The sequence below is a fragment of the Anomaloglossus baeobatrachus genome, chromosome 6, assembly GCF_048569485.1.
Source record: "Anomaloglossus baeobatrachus isolate aAnoBae1 chromosome 6, aAnoBae1.hap1, whole genome shotgun sequence".
NCBI classification, from domain to species: domain Eukaryota; kingdom Metazoa; phylum Chordata; class Amphibia; order Anura; family Aromobatidae; genus Anomaloglossus; species Anomaloglossus baeobatrachus.
The window spans coordinates 550,614,448-550,631,368 of NC_134358.1; the positions used below are offsets into that span (position 1 = coordinate 550,614,448).

A 16,921-nucleotide genomic window follows, 5' to 3' on the forward strand; every position below is an offset into this window, starting at 1 on the left:
TCAACATGAACAACATGTGTACCCGAACAAACAAAAATCCCTAAGCAAACAGGGCGGGTGCTGGGTCTCCCAATTGGAGCTAGAAGAAAAGGAATTTACGGTAAGTAAACAAAATTCCCTTCTTCTTTGTCGCTCCTAATTGGGAGACCCAGACAATTGGGACGTCCAAAAGCAGTCCCTGGGTGGGTATAATAACCCCTCGTGATAGGACCGTAAAAACAGCCCTACCCTACAGGTGGGCCGTCGCCGCCTGAAGGACTTGTCTACCTAGGCTGGCGTCCGCCGAAACGTAGGTATGCACTTGATAGTGTTTGGTAAAAGTGTGCAGACTCGACCAGGTAGCCGCCTGGCACACCTGCTGAGCCGTAGCCTGGTGTCGTAATGCCCAGGACGCACCCACGGCTCTGGTAGAATGGGCCTTCAGCCCTGAGGGAACCGGAAGCCCAGCAGAACGGTAGGCTTCAAGAATTGGTTCCTTGATCCACCGAGCTAGGGTGGATTTGGAAGCTTGCGACCCTCTGCGCTGACCAGCGACAAGGACAAAGAGTGCATCCGAGCGGCGCAGGGGCGCCGTGCGGGAAATGTAGATCCTGAGTGCTCTCACGAGATCCAACAAATGCAAATCCTTTTCAATTGATGAACTGGATGAGGGCACAAGGAAGGCAAGGAGATATCCTGATTAAGATGAAACGGGGATACCACCTTAGGGAGAAACTCCGGAATAGGGCGCAAAACCACCTTGTCCTGGTGAATCACCAGGAAGGGAGATTTGCATGACAGCGCTGCTAGCTCGGACACTCTCCGGAGAGACGTGACCGCTACTAGAAAGGCCACTTTCTGTGAAAGGCGAGAAAGGGAAACATCCCTCATAGGCTCGAAAGGCGGCTTCTGAAGAACAATTAGAACCCTGTTCCGATCCCAGGGCTCTAACGGCCGCTTGTAAGGAGGGACGATATGACAGACCCCTTGCAGGAACGTGCGTACCTGAGGAAGTCGTGCTGGGCGCTTCTGAAAAAATACAGATAGCGCTGAGACTTGCCCCTTGAGGGAGCTGAGCGACAAACCTTTTTCCAACCCGGATTGCAGGAAGGAAAGAAAAGTAGGCAAACTAAATAGCCAGGGAGAGACTCCCTGAGCAGAGCACCAAGACAAGAGTATTTTCCACGTCCTGTGGTATATCTTGGCCCAGGTAGGTTCTCAGGCCTGTCTCATGGTGGCCATGACCTCTTGAGACAATCCTGAACCCGCTAGGATCCAGGACTCAATGGCCATACAGTCAGGTTCAGGGCCGCAGAATTCTGATGGAAAAAACGTCCCTTGAGACAGCAAGTCTGGTCGGTCTGGTAGTGCCCACGGTTGGCCTACCGCGAGGTGCCACAGATCCGGGTACCACGACCTCCTTGGCCAGTCTGGAGCGACGAGGATGGTGCGGCGGCAGTCGGACCTGATCTTGCGCAGCACTCTGGGCAACAGAGCCAGAGGTGGAAACACATAAGGAAGCGACCAATCTTGAACTAAGGCATCTGCCGCCAGAGCCCGGTGATCGTGAGACCGTGCCATGAAAACTGGGACCTTGTTGTTGTGCCGGGACGCCATTAGGTCGACGTCCGGCAGCTCCCAGCGGCGACAGATCTCTTAAAACACGTCCGTGTGAAGAGACCATTCCCCTGCGTCCATACCCTGGCGACTGAGGAAGTCTGCTTCCCAGTTGTCCACGCCTGGGATGTGAACTGCGGATATGGTGGAGGCCGTGGCTTCCACCCACGTCAGAATCCGCCTGCCTTCCTGGAAGGCTTGCCGACTGCGAGTTCCTCCTTGGTGGTTGATGTATGCCACTGCTGTGGAGTTGTCCGACTGAATACGGATCTGCTTGCCTTCCAGCCCCTGCTGGAAGGCTGGTAGGGCAAGATACACTGCTCTGATCTCCAGAACGTTGATCTGAAGAGTGGACTCTTGCTGAGTCCACATACCTTGAGCCCTGTGGTGGAGAAAGACTGCTCCCCACCCTGACAGACTCGCATCTGTCGTCACTACCGCTCAGGATGGAGGTAGGAAGGATTTCCCTTTCGACAATGAGGTGGGAAGCAGCCACCATCGAAGAGAATCCTTGGCCGCCTGAGAGAGAGAGACGTTGCTGTCGAGGGACGTCGACCTCCCGTCCCATTGGCGGAGAATGTCCCATTGTAGTGGACGCAGATGAAACTGCGCGAAAGGGACTGCCTCTATTGCTGCCACCATCTTCCCTAGGAAGTGCATGAGGCGTCTCAAGGGGTGTGACTGACCTTGAAGGAGAGATTGCACCCCTGTCTGCAATGGACGCTATTTGACAAGCGGAAGCTTCACTACCGCTGAGAGAGTATGAAACTCCATGCCAAGATATGTTATCGACTGGGTCGGGGTTAGATTCGACTTGGAAAGTTGATGATCCACCCGAAACCCTGGAGGGTCTCCAGCGCCACGTTCAGGCTGTGTTGGCATGCCTCTTGAGAAGGCGCCTTGACCAGCAGATCGTCTAAGTAAGGGATCACGGAGTGTCCCTGAGAGTGTAGGACTGCAACTACAGCTGCCATGACTTTGGTGAAGACCCGTGGGGCTGTCGCCAGACCAAAAGGCAGGGCTACGAACTGAAGGTGTTCGTCTCCTATAACGAAGCGTAGAAAACGCTGATGCTCTGGAGCAATCGGTACGTGGAGATAAGCATCCTTGATGTCTATCGATGCTGGGAAATCTCCTTGAGACATTGCGGCGATGACGGATCGGAGGGATTCCATCCGGAACCGTCTGGTTCTCACGTGGATGTTGAGAAGTTTTAGGTCCAGAACGGGCCGGAAAGACCCGTCCTTTTTTGGTACCACAAACAAATTGGAGTAAAAACCGTGACCTTGCTCTTGAAGAGGAACAGGGATCACCACTCCTTCCGCCTTTAGAGTGCATACGCCTGTAGGAGCGCATCGGCTCGGTCGGGAGGCGGAGACGTTCTGAAGAATCGAGTTGGAGGACGAGAACTGAACTCTATCCTGTACCCGTGAGACAGAATGTCTCGCACCCAACGGTCTCAGACCTGTGGCAGCCAAATGTCGCCAAAGCGGGAGAGCCTGCCACCGACCGAGGATGCGGAGGGAGGAGGCCGGAAGTCATGAGGAAGCCGCCTTGGTAGCGGGTCTTCCGGCTGTCTTTTTTGGGCGTGACTGAGCCCGCCAAGAATCTGAACTCCTCTGATCCTTTTGAGTCCTTTTGGACGAGGAGAATTGGGACCTGCCCGAACTTCGAAAGGACCGAAACCCCGACTGTCCCCTCCTCTGTTGGGGTTTGTTTTGTCTGGGCTGAGGTAAGGATGAATCCTGACCCTTGGTCTGTTTAATGATTTCATCCAAGCGCTCGCCAAACAGCCGGTCACCTGAAATGGCAAACTGGTTAAACATTTTTAGGAAGCAGAATCTGCTTTCCATTCCCTTAACCACAAGGCTCTGCGTAAAACCACGGAGTAGGCAGATGCCACTGCCGTACGGCTCGTAGAGTCCAGGACAGCATTAATCGCGTAAGACGCAAATGCAGACATTTGAGAGGTTAAGGATGCCACCTGCGGAACAGATGTACGTGTGACCGTGTCAATCTGTGCAAGACCAGCTGAAATAGCTTGGAGTGCCCATACGGCTGTGAATGCAGGAGCAAACGACGCGCCGAAAGCCTCATAGATGGATTTCAACCAGAGATCCATCTGTCTGTCAGTGGCATCTTTAAGTGCAGCCCCATCCTCCATTGCAACTATGGATCTAGCCGCAAGCCTGGAGATAGGGGGATCCACCTTGGGACACTGGGTCCAGCTCTTGACCACGTCAGGAGGAAAGGGATAACGTGTATCCTTAAGCCGTTTGGAGAAACACTTATCTGGATAAGCGTGGTGTTTCTGGACTGACTCTCTAAAGTCAGAGTGGTCCAGAAAAGTACTTAATTTCAGCTTGGGAAATCTGAAATGGAATTTCTCCTGCTGTGAAGCTGACTCCTCCACTTGAGGAGCTGGGGGAGAAGAAGGGAATTTTGTTACTTACCGTAAATTCCTTTTCTTCTAGCTCTTATTGGGAGACCCAGACGATTGGGGTATAGCTACTGCCCTCCGGAGGCCACACAAAGCACTACACTAAAAAGTGCAAGGCCCCTCCCCTTCTGGCTATACCCCCCCGTGATATCACGGGTTCTCCAGTTTTAGTGCCAAAGCAAGAAGGAGGAAAGCCAATAACTGGTTTAAACAAATTAACTCCGAGTAACATCGGAGAACTGAAAAACCGTTCAACATGAACAACATGTGTACCCGCAAACAACAAAAAAATCCCGAAGGACAACAGGGCGGGTGCTGGGTCTCCCAATAAGAGCTAGAAGAAAAGGAATTTACGGTAAGTAACAAAATTCCCTTCTTCTTCAGCGCTCTATTGGGAGACCCAGACGATTGGGACGTCCAAAAGCTGTCCCTGGGTGGGTAAAGAAATACCTCATGTTAGAGCTGCAAGACAGCCCTCCCCTATGGGGAAGCCACTGCCACCTGCAGGGCTCTTCTACCTAGGCTGGCGTCCGCCGAAGCATAGGTATGCACCTGATAATGTTTGGTGAAAAATGTGCAGGCTCGACCAGGTAGCTGCCTGGCACACCTGTTGAGCCGTAGCCTGGTGTCGTAATGCCCAAAACGCACCTACGGCTCTGGTAGAATGGACCTTCAGCCCTGAAGGAACCGGAAGCCCCGCAGAACGGTAGTCTTCAAGAATTGGTTCTTTGATCCATCGAGCCATGGTGGCTTTAGAAACCTGCAACCCCTTGCGCGTACCAGCGACAAGGACAAAAAATGCATCAGAGCGGCGCATGGGCGCCGTGCGGGAAATGTAGATTCTGAGTGCTCTCACCAGAACTAACAACTGTAAATCCTTTTCATACCGGAGAACCGGATGAGAACAAAAGGAAGGAAAGGGTATATCCCGATTAAGAAGAAACGCGGATACAACCTTAGGGAGAAACTCCTGAATAGGGCGCAGCACTACCTTGTCCTGGTGGAACACTAGGAAGGGAGCCTTGAATGACAGAGCCGCCAGCTTAGACACTCGCCGAAGCGACGTGATCGCAACCAGAAAGGCCACTTTCTGTGACAGGCGCGAAAGGGAAACTTCCCTCAGAGGCTCGAAATGCGGCTTCTGGAGAGCAACTAGTACCCTGTTCAGATCCCATGGATCTAACGGCCGCTTGTACGGGGGCACAATATGACAAACCCCCTGTAGTAACGTGCGCACCTTAGGAAGACGTGCTAGACGCTTCTGAAAAGAACACGGATAGTGCCGAGACTTGCCCTTAAAGGGAGCCGAGCGACCAACCTCTTTCCCAACCAGATTGCAGGAGGGAAGGCAAAGTAGGCAATGCCGATGGCCAGGGAGACCCTCCCTGAGCAGAACACTAAGATAAGAATATCTTCCACGAGTTGTGGTAGATCTTGGCAGACCGCGGCTGGCTAGCCCGTCTCATGGTGGCAATGACGTCGTGCTCACGGTCGACCGACGGTGAGATGCCACAGATCACGGTACCACGACCTCCCCGGCCAGTCTGGGGCGACGAGAATGGTGTGGCAGCAATCGGTAGCTGGAACTGTGACCAATCCTGAGCCAAGGCGCCTGTCGCCAGAGCTCTTTGATCGTAAGACCGCGTCATGAAAATCGGGACCTTGTTGTTGCCGAGAAGCCATGACGTCGACGTCCGTCTTCATCCTGCGTCTACAGAATTCTTGCAAACAAACGGGTGCAGAGCCCATTCCCCTGCGTCCACGCCCTGGCGACTGAGGAAGTCTGCTTCCTAGTGTCGTACGCCCGGGATGTGAACAGCTGATATGGTGTATGCTCTGTCTTCTACCCATAGCAGAATCCGCCGGACCTCTTGGGAGTCTTGTCGACTGCGTAGTCCGCCTTGGTGGTTGGTGTATGCCACCGCTGTAGATAGTCCGACTGAATTCGGATCTATTTGCATTCCAGCCACTGCAGGAAGGCTTGCAGTGCAAGATACACTGCCCAGAGCTCCAGACCACTGAGTTGAAGAGTGGACTCCTCTGAAGATGGTCTTTGACCGTCTGGAAAAGCTAAAACTCGCCTCTGGATGAGGCGCCTCCTTGAAGGAGAGACTGTCCCCTCGTCTGTAGTGAACGCTGTTTGTCCAGCGGAAGCTTCACTATCGCTGAGAGAGTGTGAAAACTCTCCAGGAGATGCCAGCGATTGGGTTCAACCTTGAAAAGTTGAAGACCCACCCGAAACTCTGGGAAGGGTCCAGCGCCATGTTCAGGTTGTGTTGGCATGCTTGTAAAGGAGAGTGCCTTGACCAGTAGATTGCCCAAGTAAAGGATCACAGAGTGACCGTGAGAGCGCGGGACTGCTCCCTCTGCTGCCACGAACTTGGTGAACACCCGTGGGGCTGTCGCCAGCCAAAGGGTATGGCTACGAAACGAAATATTCTCGTCTTTAATAACGAATCGTAGCCAACGCCGGTGCCTCGGAGCAATCGGCACATGTAGATAAGCATCCTGATGTCTATTGAAGCTAGGAAAACTCCTTGAGACAGAGAGGCAATGACGGAGCGGAGTGATGCCATCCGGAACCGCCTGGTTTTCACGTGCTCGTTAAGCAGTATAAAGTCCAGAACGGGACGGAAGGAGCCGTCCTATTTTGGCACCACGACCAGGTCGGGGCAAAATGCGTATCTGGTTCCTGAAGAGGAACAGGGATTACCGCTCTTTCCGCCTGCAGAAGAGCCTCGGCTCGGTCGGTGCGGTAGTTTGAAAACAAACTGACTCTCACTCACAGGCCCTCAACCTGCGGTAGGTAAATGCCGCTAAAGCGGGGGAGTCTGCCCCCCCGCGGTTGCGGAGTGAGAGGGCTGAAAATTATGAGGAAAACGCTTTGGTAGCGGATCCTCCGGCTGCCTTCCCCGGGCGTGAATTGAGCCCGCTAGGAATCTATGCCCTTCTGGGCTTTTTGAGTCGTCTTGGATAGTTGAATGATTTCATTCAACCCTTACCAACAGACTATCACTAGATAAAGGCAACCTGGTTAAGCACTTCGTTGGAAGCAGCCTCTGTTCCAATCTCTCAACTACTAGCCTCTGCGTAAAAACACGGAGTTGGCGGATGCCACTGACGTCCGGCTCGTAGAGTCTCGGACAGCAATAACAGCATGATTCGCCATGCCGACATTGCGAGTTAAAGACGCTGCTGGGACCGAGAGTACCTGTGACAGCGACCCTCTGCGCAATACTAGCTGAAATAGCTTGGAGTGCCTTCACGGCTGCGACTGCCGGAGCAGCCGACCTGCCGATAGCTTCATAGACAGATTGCAACCAGAGGCCAATCTGCCTGTCAATGGCATTTTGAAGTGAAGTCCTATCCACCACTACAACTATAGATCTAGCTGCAAGCATGGAGATTGGGGGATCCACATTTGGATACTGGGTCTAGCGCTTGACCACGTCAGGGGGAGCGACACGTGTCTCATTAATACGGTCGGAGAAACGCTTATCGTGATAAGCGTGTCGTTTCTGGACTGCGTCTCTGGAGTCAGAGTGCTAAACAAGTACTCAATATATAGAGATTTCTCTTGCTGTGAAGCTGACCCCTCCACTGGAGGAGTTGAGGGAGAAATACCCAACCTTTCGTTGATGGACGCAATAAGATTATTCACTATAGCGTCACCATCCGGTGTATCCGGATTGAGAGCGGTCTCAGGAACAGAGTCCTGAACAGCTACGTCTGCCTCATCGTACAGAGAGTACTCCAGCTGGGACCTTGCCCAGTGATGTAGTCGAGGGCTAATGCCAGCGAGCCCGCTTAGGCCATCTGGGACTGTCGACCGTGTCGGATGCCTGCTCTCTGGGATGCCTGGAATCACTCTGGCGCCTTGAGATGCTCCAGATCAGGGCGGCCAGGGTCATTGCAACCATACTGCCCACGGTCTGCTTGGGGTGCAAAGTCTGTAAGATGTCAGTCATAGTCACAGACAATATATCAGCGGAAAAACTGCAACTTCGTCCCTGTCTCTGGACAGAGATCACAGGTGGTTCCTTTGGCCACATATAGCAGAGACCCCGGTTGAGCAATTGCACGCACTGGGGGTCCTGAAACCGTATGACATGCAGTACAAGCAGCATAGAAAGCCCGTGCATTGGCAACTTGTCTTTTTCTGCTGTTGTTGTCTAGCTATCTAAGAGCCTAGCCGAGGATAGCGACCGTACAGTGAATAGTCATACAAGCATGAAGTACAAATAAACACTTCAGCACATGTAGTACACGCAGCATTGAAAACTTGTGGCTTGGCACATTTGCTCTTCTGCTGCTGTTGTCTATTTATCTAGGAGCATGAGACAAGGATAGCGACATACAGTGAATGTATAGCATACAGCATGACAGTAAACACTGCAGCCCATGCAATCCAAGCAGCATTGAAAGCTTGCGCGTTAGCACCCTAGCCTTTCTGCTGCTGTTGTCTATTTATCCAGGAACATTAGCCAAGGATAGCGACATACAGTGAATGTATAGCATACAAGCATGACAGTAAACACTGCAGCCAATGCAAGTCAAGCAGCATTGAAAACTTGTGCCGTAGCACCATTGCTCTACTGCTGCTTTTGTCTGTTTATCTGGGCGCATTAGCCAAGAATAGCGACATACAGTGAATGTATAGCATAACAATAAACCGTGCAGCACATGCAAGCGAAGCAGCATTGAAAGCTTGTGCCTTAGCACAAATTGCTCTACTGCTGCTGTTGCCCAATCTGACAGTAAACACTGCAGCACATGCAAACGAAGAAGCATTGAAAGCTTGTGCCTCAGCAGCATTGCTTATTTGCTGCTGTTGCCCAGAATAGCGACAGTACAGTACAGTGCATAGCATATCAGCACACAGCCCAAAAGCCCACTTCAGCATTAGTGGTGTCAGTTGCTTACCGCCCGCACAAGAGCGGGTGCGAGGTCGCCCAAAAACCTGTGACTGGTTCCGTTCTCCCAGAGTGGAAACCATAATGGCTGCCGGCTTCTCTTCCCCGTCCTGTGCAGAGGGGCGGGCCGTGGGCGAGCCCCAGCCAAGAGCGGGAACCCGGCGTCTCACTGTGTTCAGTGAGAGGGGGCTGGAGAATGCAAAGCAGACTCCAGCTCCCTGCGCTGAGCTACTGTACAGCGTCCCGCCCCTCCTCTGACTGGCAGGGCTGGGGCGGGAACGAAACGAAAACTAGGCCGCAAAGCCGGGGACTCTAGTAATAAGCACGGCCGTCCTATGTGCACGGCCGACGCCGAAGTCCCCCGGCGCACCACAAGTCCCAGCCGCGCCACAATGTAAAAAACAACCAGCAGCGGCCGGCGCGGCCGTTTTCAATACATAAATTCACTCAGCAAAGCTGCAGTGAATAAAAGCACCAGCGCTCCGCGCTGTTGTCCCCGGCGCACTAACACTCCCAGCAATGCTGGTGTGTGTGGGCGCGATGTGCATGGGAACACAGAGTACCTTGATGTAGCAGGGCCCTGTCCCTGACGATACTCCGCTCCATATCCAGCAGGTTCTTTTGGGTCTGTGGATGGAGCTCGGTCTCTGTGCCTGGAGACCGGTAAGATCCCACTTCACCCAGAGCCCCTCATGGGGATGGGGAAGGAAAACAGCATGTGGGCTCCGGCCTCTGTACTAGCAATAAGTACCTCAACCTTACAACACCATCCACGGGTGAGAAGGGAGCATGCTGGGGGCCCTACATGGGCCCTCTTTTCTTCCATCCGACATAGTCAGCAGCTGCTGCTGACTAAAATCTGTGGAGCTATGCATGGATGTCTGACCTCCTTCGCACACAAAGCTAAAACTGGAGAACCCGTGATATCACGGGGGGGTATAGCCAGAAGGGGAGGGGCCTTGCACTTTTTAGTGTAGTGCTTTGTGTGGCCTCCGGAGGGCAGTAGCTATACCCCAATCGTCTGGGTCTCCCAATAGAGCGCTGAAGAAATATCCAACACTTTATTGATGGACGCGATAGATTGTTCACTATGGCGTCACCATCAGGAGTATCTAGATTGAGAGCGGTCTCAGGGTCAGAATCCTGATCAGCTATTTCCGTCTCATCACACAGAGAATCCTCCTGCTGAGAGCCTGACCAGTGAGATGATGTAGAGGGCCGCTCATAGCGAGCCCTCTTAGGCTGTCTGGGACTGTCGTCCGTATCAGAGCCATCACCCTGGGATGCGTGGGACACCCCCGGAGCTGTTCCAACTGAGGGGGGCCAGGGAGCAATGAATCAACAGCGCCCATGTCTGAGTTACTGGTCTAGACTGCAAAGTTTCTAGAATCTGAGGCATAGTCACAGATAATCTATCCGCAAAAATTGCAAACTCTGTCCCCGTCACCTGGACAGTATTCACAGGTGGATCTCTCTGGGACACCTCCAGCAGAGGCCCTGGCCGAGCAGGGAGCACAGGGACCGAACACTGCACACAATGGGGGTCAGTGGAACCTGCCTGTAGAACAGCCGCACAAGCGGTGCAAGCAGCATAGAAAGCCTGTGCCTTGGCACCCCTGTTTTTTGCGGACGACATGCTATATTCTCCTCCAGGAGGGTATATAGCCAAGAATCACCAGCGACTTAGTGCAATGTATAGCATGCATGCATAAAAATACAAATGAACACTTTCACTAGTGGGGTCAGCACCGGAGGGTGCCGCTTACCGCCCGCTAAGAGCGGGTGTGTAGTCGCCAGAATCCCGTGCCTGGGTGTCCCAGAACTTGTCTCCCCTTTCCAGCTCAGCCTGCACATCAGGAATGGCTGCCGGCGTTCTGTGAAGAGGGGCGGACCGTGGGCGTGCCTCAGACAAAGTGCGGGAAACTGGCTTCCCACTGTGCTCAATGTGAGGGCTGGAGTATGTAAAGCAGATTCCAGCCCTCGGCGCTGACTTTCTGTATAGCGTCCCGCCCTTCCCCTGACTGGCAGGCCTGGGGGCGGGAACGAAACGGAACTAGGCCGCAAAAGCCGGGGACTCTAGTAAAAAGCGCGGCCGACAAATCTGCACGGCCAGCGCGGAAGTCCCCGGCGCACCACAAGTCCCAGCCGCGTCACAGTAAAAACTGTCAGCAGGGGCCGGCGCGGCAGTTCCCCACACACTAACTCCCTTAGCAAGCTCTGGAAGTGTGGCACAAGCGCAGCAGCGCTATTGTCCCCGGCGCACTAACACACCCAGCAATGCTGCCGTGTGTGCGCGGTCTGTACGGGGACACAGAGTACCTTGGCGTAGCAGGGCCCTGTCCCTGACGAAACTCCGCTCCATATCCAGCAGATTCCCCAGGGGCTGTGGACGGAGCACGGTCTCTGTGCCTGGAGACCGGTAAATCCCACTTCACCCAGAGCCCAAAGGGGGATGGGGAAGGATGCAGCATATGGGCTCCAGCCTCTGTACCCGCAATGGATACCTCAACCTTAACAAACACCGCCGACACAAAGTGGGGTGAGAAGGGAGCATGCTGGGGGCCCAAGTATGGGCTCTCTTTTCTTCCAACCGACATAGTCAGCAGCTGCTGCTGACTAAAACAGTGGAGCTATGCGTGGATGTCTGACCTCCTTCGCACAAAGCTTGAAAACTGAGGAACCCGTGATCCCACGGGGGGTGTATAGGCAGAAGGGGAGGGGCCTTACACTTTTAAGTGTAATGCTTTGTGTGGCCTCCGGAGGCAGTAGCTATACACCCAATTGTCTGGGTCTCCCAATTAGGAGCGACAAAGAAATTAAGATTGAGAGCGCTCTCAGGATCAGAATCCTGATCAGCTGTCTCCGCATCATCAACCAAAGATTCCCCCCGCTGAGACCCTAAACAATATGATGTCGAGGGAAATTCTAAGCGAGCCCGCTTAGTCAATCTGGGGCAGGGGTCTAAGTCAGAACCCTCAGACTGGGATGTAGGAGATACCCCGGGAGGACATTGTTGGTCCAACTGAGGGGGGCCCGGGAACAACGATTCAACAGGGTCCCGTTGCTGAGATACCGGCCTGGACTGCAAGGCTTCTAGTATCTTAGCCATAGTCTCAGAGAGTTTAGCAAACTCAGTCCCCGTCACCTGGACAGTGCCAACAGGTGGCTCCCCCTGGGCCCCTCTTAGCATAGGCTCCGGCTGAAGAAGTGGCACAGGGGTCGAACACTGCACACAATGAGGGTCAGTGGAACCTGCCGGTAGTGGGGTCTTACAAGCGGCGCAGGCAGCATAATAAGCCTGTGTTTTGGCACCCCTGCCTTTTGTGGGCGCCATGCTATAGTTTTCCTTGAGTTACACAAAAGGGTATATAGCCAGAGTGCACTGTGCTCATACAGTGTAAAGTATATATGATACACAAATAATGTACCAATACCCTACAGCACCATGGGGCTAGCACCAACAGGTGCTGCTTACCAGCCGCCTAAAGCGGTTGTGAGGCCACCAGAGACCGTGTCTGGGTCTCCCAGGACTTGTCCCTCTTCTGCAGCGTCGGTGGAGCTGACAGGAATGGCTGCGGCGTCCTGACGAGATGAGGGAGCTGTGGGCGTGGCCGAGAAAAAGCGCGAACTGGTGCTCACACCGTGCAGTGAGGGGGGTGGAGTATGTAAATCATACTCCAGCCCTCAGAGCTGCTCGCTCCGTGCAGCGTCCCGCCCTTCCCCCTGCCTGTCAGGGCTGAGGGCGGGAGAAAAGTAAACTAGGCCGCAAGGAAGCCGGGGACTCTAGTAATAAACGCGGCCGCCGTAAAAGCGCGGCCGGCGTGAAAGTCCCCGGCGAACTACAAGTCCCAGCCGTGCCGCAGTGTCCCATGGCAGCGGCGGTTAGTGCGGTAGCCCTTACATATAAACACACTCAGCGACGCTGAGTGTGTAATGGCACATATAGACCCGGTCAGCGCCGCGGTCCCCGGTGCACTAGCACACCCAGCAAAGCTGAGGTGATGCCGTGCGCGGTCCCCACAGGGATACAGAGTACCTCCAAGATGCAGGGCCATGTCCCTGAACGATACTCGGCTCCTATCCATCAGGCTCCACAGGAGTTGTGGATGGAGCACAGTCTCAGTGCCTGGAGACCGGTAAGATCCCACTTCACCCAGAGCCCAGAGGGGGATGGGGAAGGAAAGCAGCATGTGGGCTCCAGCCTCCGTACCCGCAATGGATACCTCAACCTTAACAACACCGCCGACAAGAGTGGGGTGAGAAGGGAGCATGCTGGGGGCCCTATATGGGCCCACTTTTCTTCCATCCGACATAGTCAGCAGCTGCTGCTGACTAATCTGTGGAGCTGTGCTGTGCGTGTCTGACCTCCTTCGCACAAAGCAAAAAACTGAGCAGCCCGTGGGAGCACGGGGGGTGTATAGGCAGAAGGGGAGGGGCCTAACACTTTTAAGTGTAGTACTTTGTGCGGCCTCCGGAGGCATAGCCTATACACCCCAATTGTCTGGGTCTCCCAATAGAGCGAAAAAGAAAACCATCATACATATTCCCTTATCATTGGATACGATTAGCTTCCATTGGGGTATCTGCCAAATGCCAAACGCCTTAACTGAAACCAAACGACCCCCATTATAGTTAAACAATAGTAGTTACCATGACTGTCCTGGAGTTTATATCTAACTATGGAAACACTCCCTAAAGTACACCACTTTATTATTTTTTTTTTTTTACTTTTGCTGGTATTTTTTGGTTTTTGTTCTCACTAAAACGCACCTAGCTTTAAACTCTTAAGACTAGGATTTTTTTGCCTATTATTCAGCTCAATGCATGTTATAACTATATGGCACTAACGTGACATTATTGAATTTTTCGAACCTTTTCTGATTAATAATTATATACACCATCTGCAATAAGAGTGGTGTTTTTGACATAGGTTCGTTCATGGTTGGTCCTTTTTGGACTTGAATGTTGTTTTTTTGGTTTGCACAATTTTTTTTTTATAATTGCATCACTGCGCAATTTTTTAAGATTTATTGATTAAAGGTTATGTATTATAATTTCCTCTATTATTGCTGCCAATTATTTTTTGGTGAAACGGGTAACAATTATAGTGGATGTGGTCAACAGAGCTTGTTATCTGACCCATCGGAGAAAAAGGGGGGGGGAGTGCGTTTGGGGTCGGATCACCATAGTCTCTGCTCCATTTCTTTACATAAGGGTTGATGGTTTATATATGGGGGAAGCGTCATCGGCTTTCATTTGCCTAGGGCACCAAAATAAATGGTCACGGACCTTCATATATTAATCTAGAGTCGGGAAGGAAACATCATGGGCCACTGAGCAAAAGCTGAAGACAGGGACTCGCATCCGGAAGAAGACTATTAGCACACTGGTCTATTTTGCATTAATTTCAGACATTGGAGCAAAGGAAAAAAGCGCTGGAGAACCTCTACAGTTTCCACGATGTCCTGTACATGATCTTAAAAGGGTGATCCAGTCTTACAATATTGCTTTGACATTCCCATAGAATAAGGACTTACCAGAAAGCACACGACGGAGAAGAAAAGTAACACGTTGGAGACTTTGGTGGAAAACAGAGGTTCTCCTTTTCCTTCGAAAAGCACCTGATATTTCTGCAACGCCAGGTAGATGAATGCAAACAGCATGCCATGGAAAACAGCCTGCAACACAAGTCACAACGTAAGAATCAGCCGCCATCCAAGAGTCCTTGTAATCACTGCGTGATTGCAAACTATCCAAGACCTGCCCTTCTGGAATCTTGGAAAGCTGGATATTTATACTCTTTCCCCATATCCACCGATCAGGTAACCGCTGGGTCTGCTGCGCTGTCAGCTCTTCCTATATTATAGTGTACACAGCGCTTGTTCAGTTTTGCGTATACGGTTATTGGGAAGGCAGACACAATAATAAACCCTCTCTGCCTTCTCTTTGGGGAGTCTGGCTGTGTCTGACATCCAGCTTTTTCGCTCTTGCAGCTGCGCAATGTCGCGCACATGCTGAACTGCGCAGTGACGTTTTAGAACGTCACTGTAGAGTAGAACACGGACCACCCAAACACTTAAAGTCTATGGTTACACTGAAAGTAGTTAAAATAACTGTGATTATTGCTTGTGGGACAAGTTGCAGGTTTTGATCTGTACTAAGGATGATCGAATACTTCAATTATTCGGCTTCGCGAATATTTTCCGAAAACCTCGCCGCTATTCGATTATTCGCGAATATTCGATGCGCAATGTAAGTCTATGGGAAACCCGAATAACAACTATTCGGAACTATTCGGGCTTGCCATAGACTTACATTGCGCATCGAGTAGCGGCGAGGTATTCGGAAAATATTGTCGAAGCTGAATAATCGAAGTATTCGATCATCCCTAATCTGTACCAGTTTGAGCTACACAGGAATTCTGGAAGTATATTGAGGTGATGTGATCATAAATAAACCCCCAAAAAACTATTTTGCCCTTTAAACCCATAATACAGCATTTGGTAAGAAGAAGGTTATGTGTTTTATTTGTTTGGATTTTTTTTTTCTTGCATTATTGGAATGGACCCTGTGAGCCTTTAAAATAGTAAATAATACACTGCACTACTTATGTATCACAGGGTCTCATGCCCGATAGGTTTATTATGCCCTGCGCTATATACCTGGCAAACATGGAGAATGATATTAGGCCCCCCCGATATCAAGACAATTCACTGTCCCCTCGCCACTGAATCAAAAGGGGCATCGATGAGACTGGCAGGGAAACGTATAAAAGAAATCTTTGTTTGGGGTTCTTTTTAACAAAGGATGACCAATAGCAGAGGAACACCCATGCACAAAATACTAACAAAAGAGATAATGTAAAACAGACTTGTCAGGAGGCAACCATAATCCATAGGAGAGCGGAGAAGATACTTACATATCGGTCTAAGCTCCATCGAAACCACCACTCGTAGACTTCACCGTTCAGCTCAAACAGTTTGGAAATCGGCCAAAGAGAGAAGATCTTCTCGAAGGAATCCTGGGAGGAAAGATCCGGACGTCAGAGAGAAGAATGGGAGGGAAACGAATGAACAGAATACAAGAGAGAGTCTACACTACTAAGGAGTCACAACAGAGGTAGAGAGAAGGGAACCCGAACTGTAAAGTTTGGGGATCGTATCAAACACTGACTCTTAAATAAAAATCAGTGTGTGAGTTTGGAGTTCAGGTGCTGTACGTATGCCGAAAAACAATGCCAAGGGGTGCCCTCGTCCCTGGCTTGCAGGACCACGGGGGGGGTGCCTCGTCCCTGGCTCGCAGGACCACGGGGGGGTGCCTCGTCCCTGGCTCGCAGGACCACGGGGGGGGGGGGGTGCCTCGTCCCTGGCTCGCAGGACCACGGGGGGGGGGGGGGGTGCCTCGTCCCTGGCTCGCAGGACCACGGGGGGGGGGGGGGTGCCTCGTCCCTGGCTCGCAGGACCACGGGGGGGGGGGGGGGGGTGCCTCGTCCCTGGCTCGCAGGACCACGGGGGGGGGGGGGGTGCCTCGTCCCTGGCTCGCAGGACCACGGGGGGGGGGGGGGGGGGGTGCCTCGTCCCTGGCTCGCAGGACCACGGGGGGGGGGGGGGGGGGGGGGTGCCTCGTCCCTGGCTCGCAGGACCACGGGGGGTGCCTCGTCCCTGGCTCGCAGGACCACGGGGGGTGCCTCGTCCCTGGCTCGCAGGACCACGGGGGGTGCCTCGTCCCTGGCTCGCAGGGCCACGGGGGGTGCCTCGTCCCTGGCTCGCAGGACCACGGGGGGTGCCTCGTCCCTGGCTCGCAGGACCACGGGGGGTGCCTCGTCCCTGGCTCGCAGGACCACGGGGGGTGCCTCGTCCCTGGCTCGCAGGACCACGGGGGGTGCCTCATCCCTGGCTCGCAGGACCACGGGGGGTGCCTCGTCCCTGGCTCGCAGGACCACGGGGGGTGCCTCGTCCCTGGCTCGCAGGAC

General features: G+C 52.9%; 1 protein-coding gene across 2 annotated transcripts in view; it reads right to left on the reverse strand.

Moving 5' to 3' along the window:
* CASD1 (CAS1 domain sialic acid O acetyltransferase 1) overlaps positions 1-16,921 on the reverse strand; it is a 139,947-nt gene that overhangs the window by 45,224 nt on the left and 77,802 nt on the right. For both annotated transcript variants that reach the window (XM_075315665.1, XM_075315666.1), the window contains exons 15-16: positions 15,869-15,970; positions 14,487-14,627 (exon numbers count right to left, since the gene is read on the reverse strand). In XM_075315665.1, the coding sequence (XP_075171780.1) occupies positions 14,487-14,627; positions 15,869-15,970 (243 nt within the window). The remainder of the gene's footprint in view (positions 1-14,486; positions 14,628-15,868; positions 15,971-16,921) is intronic.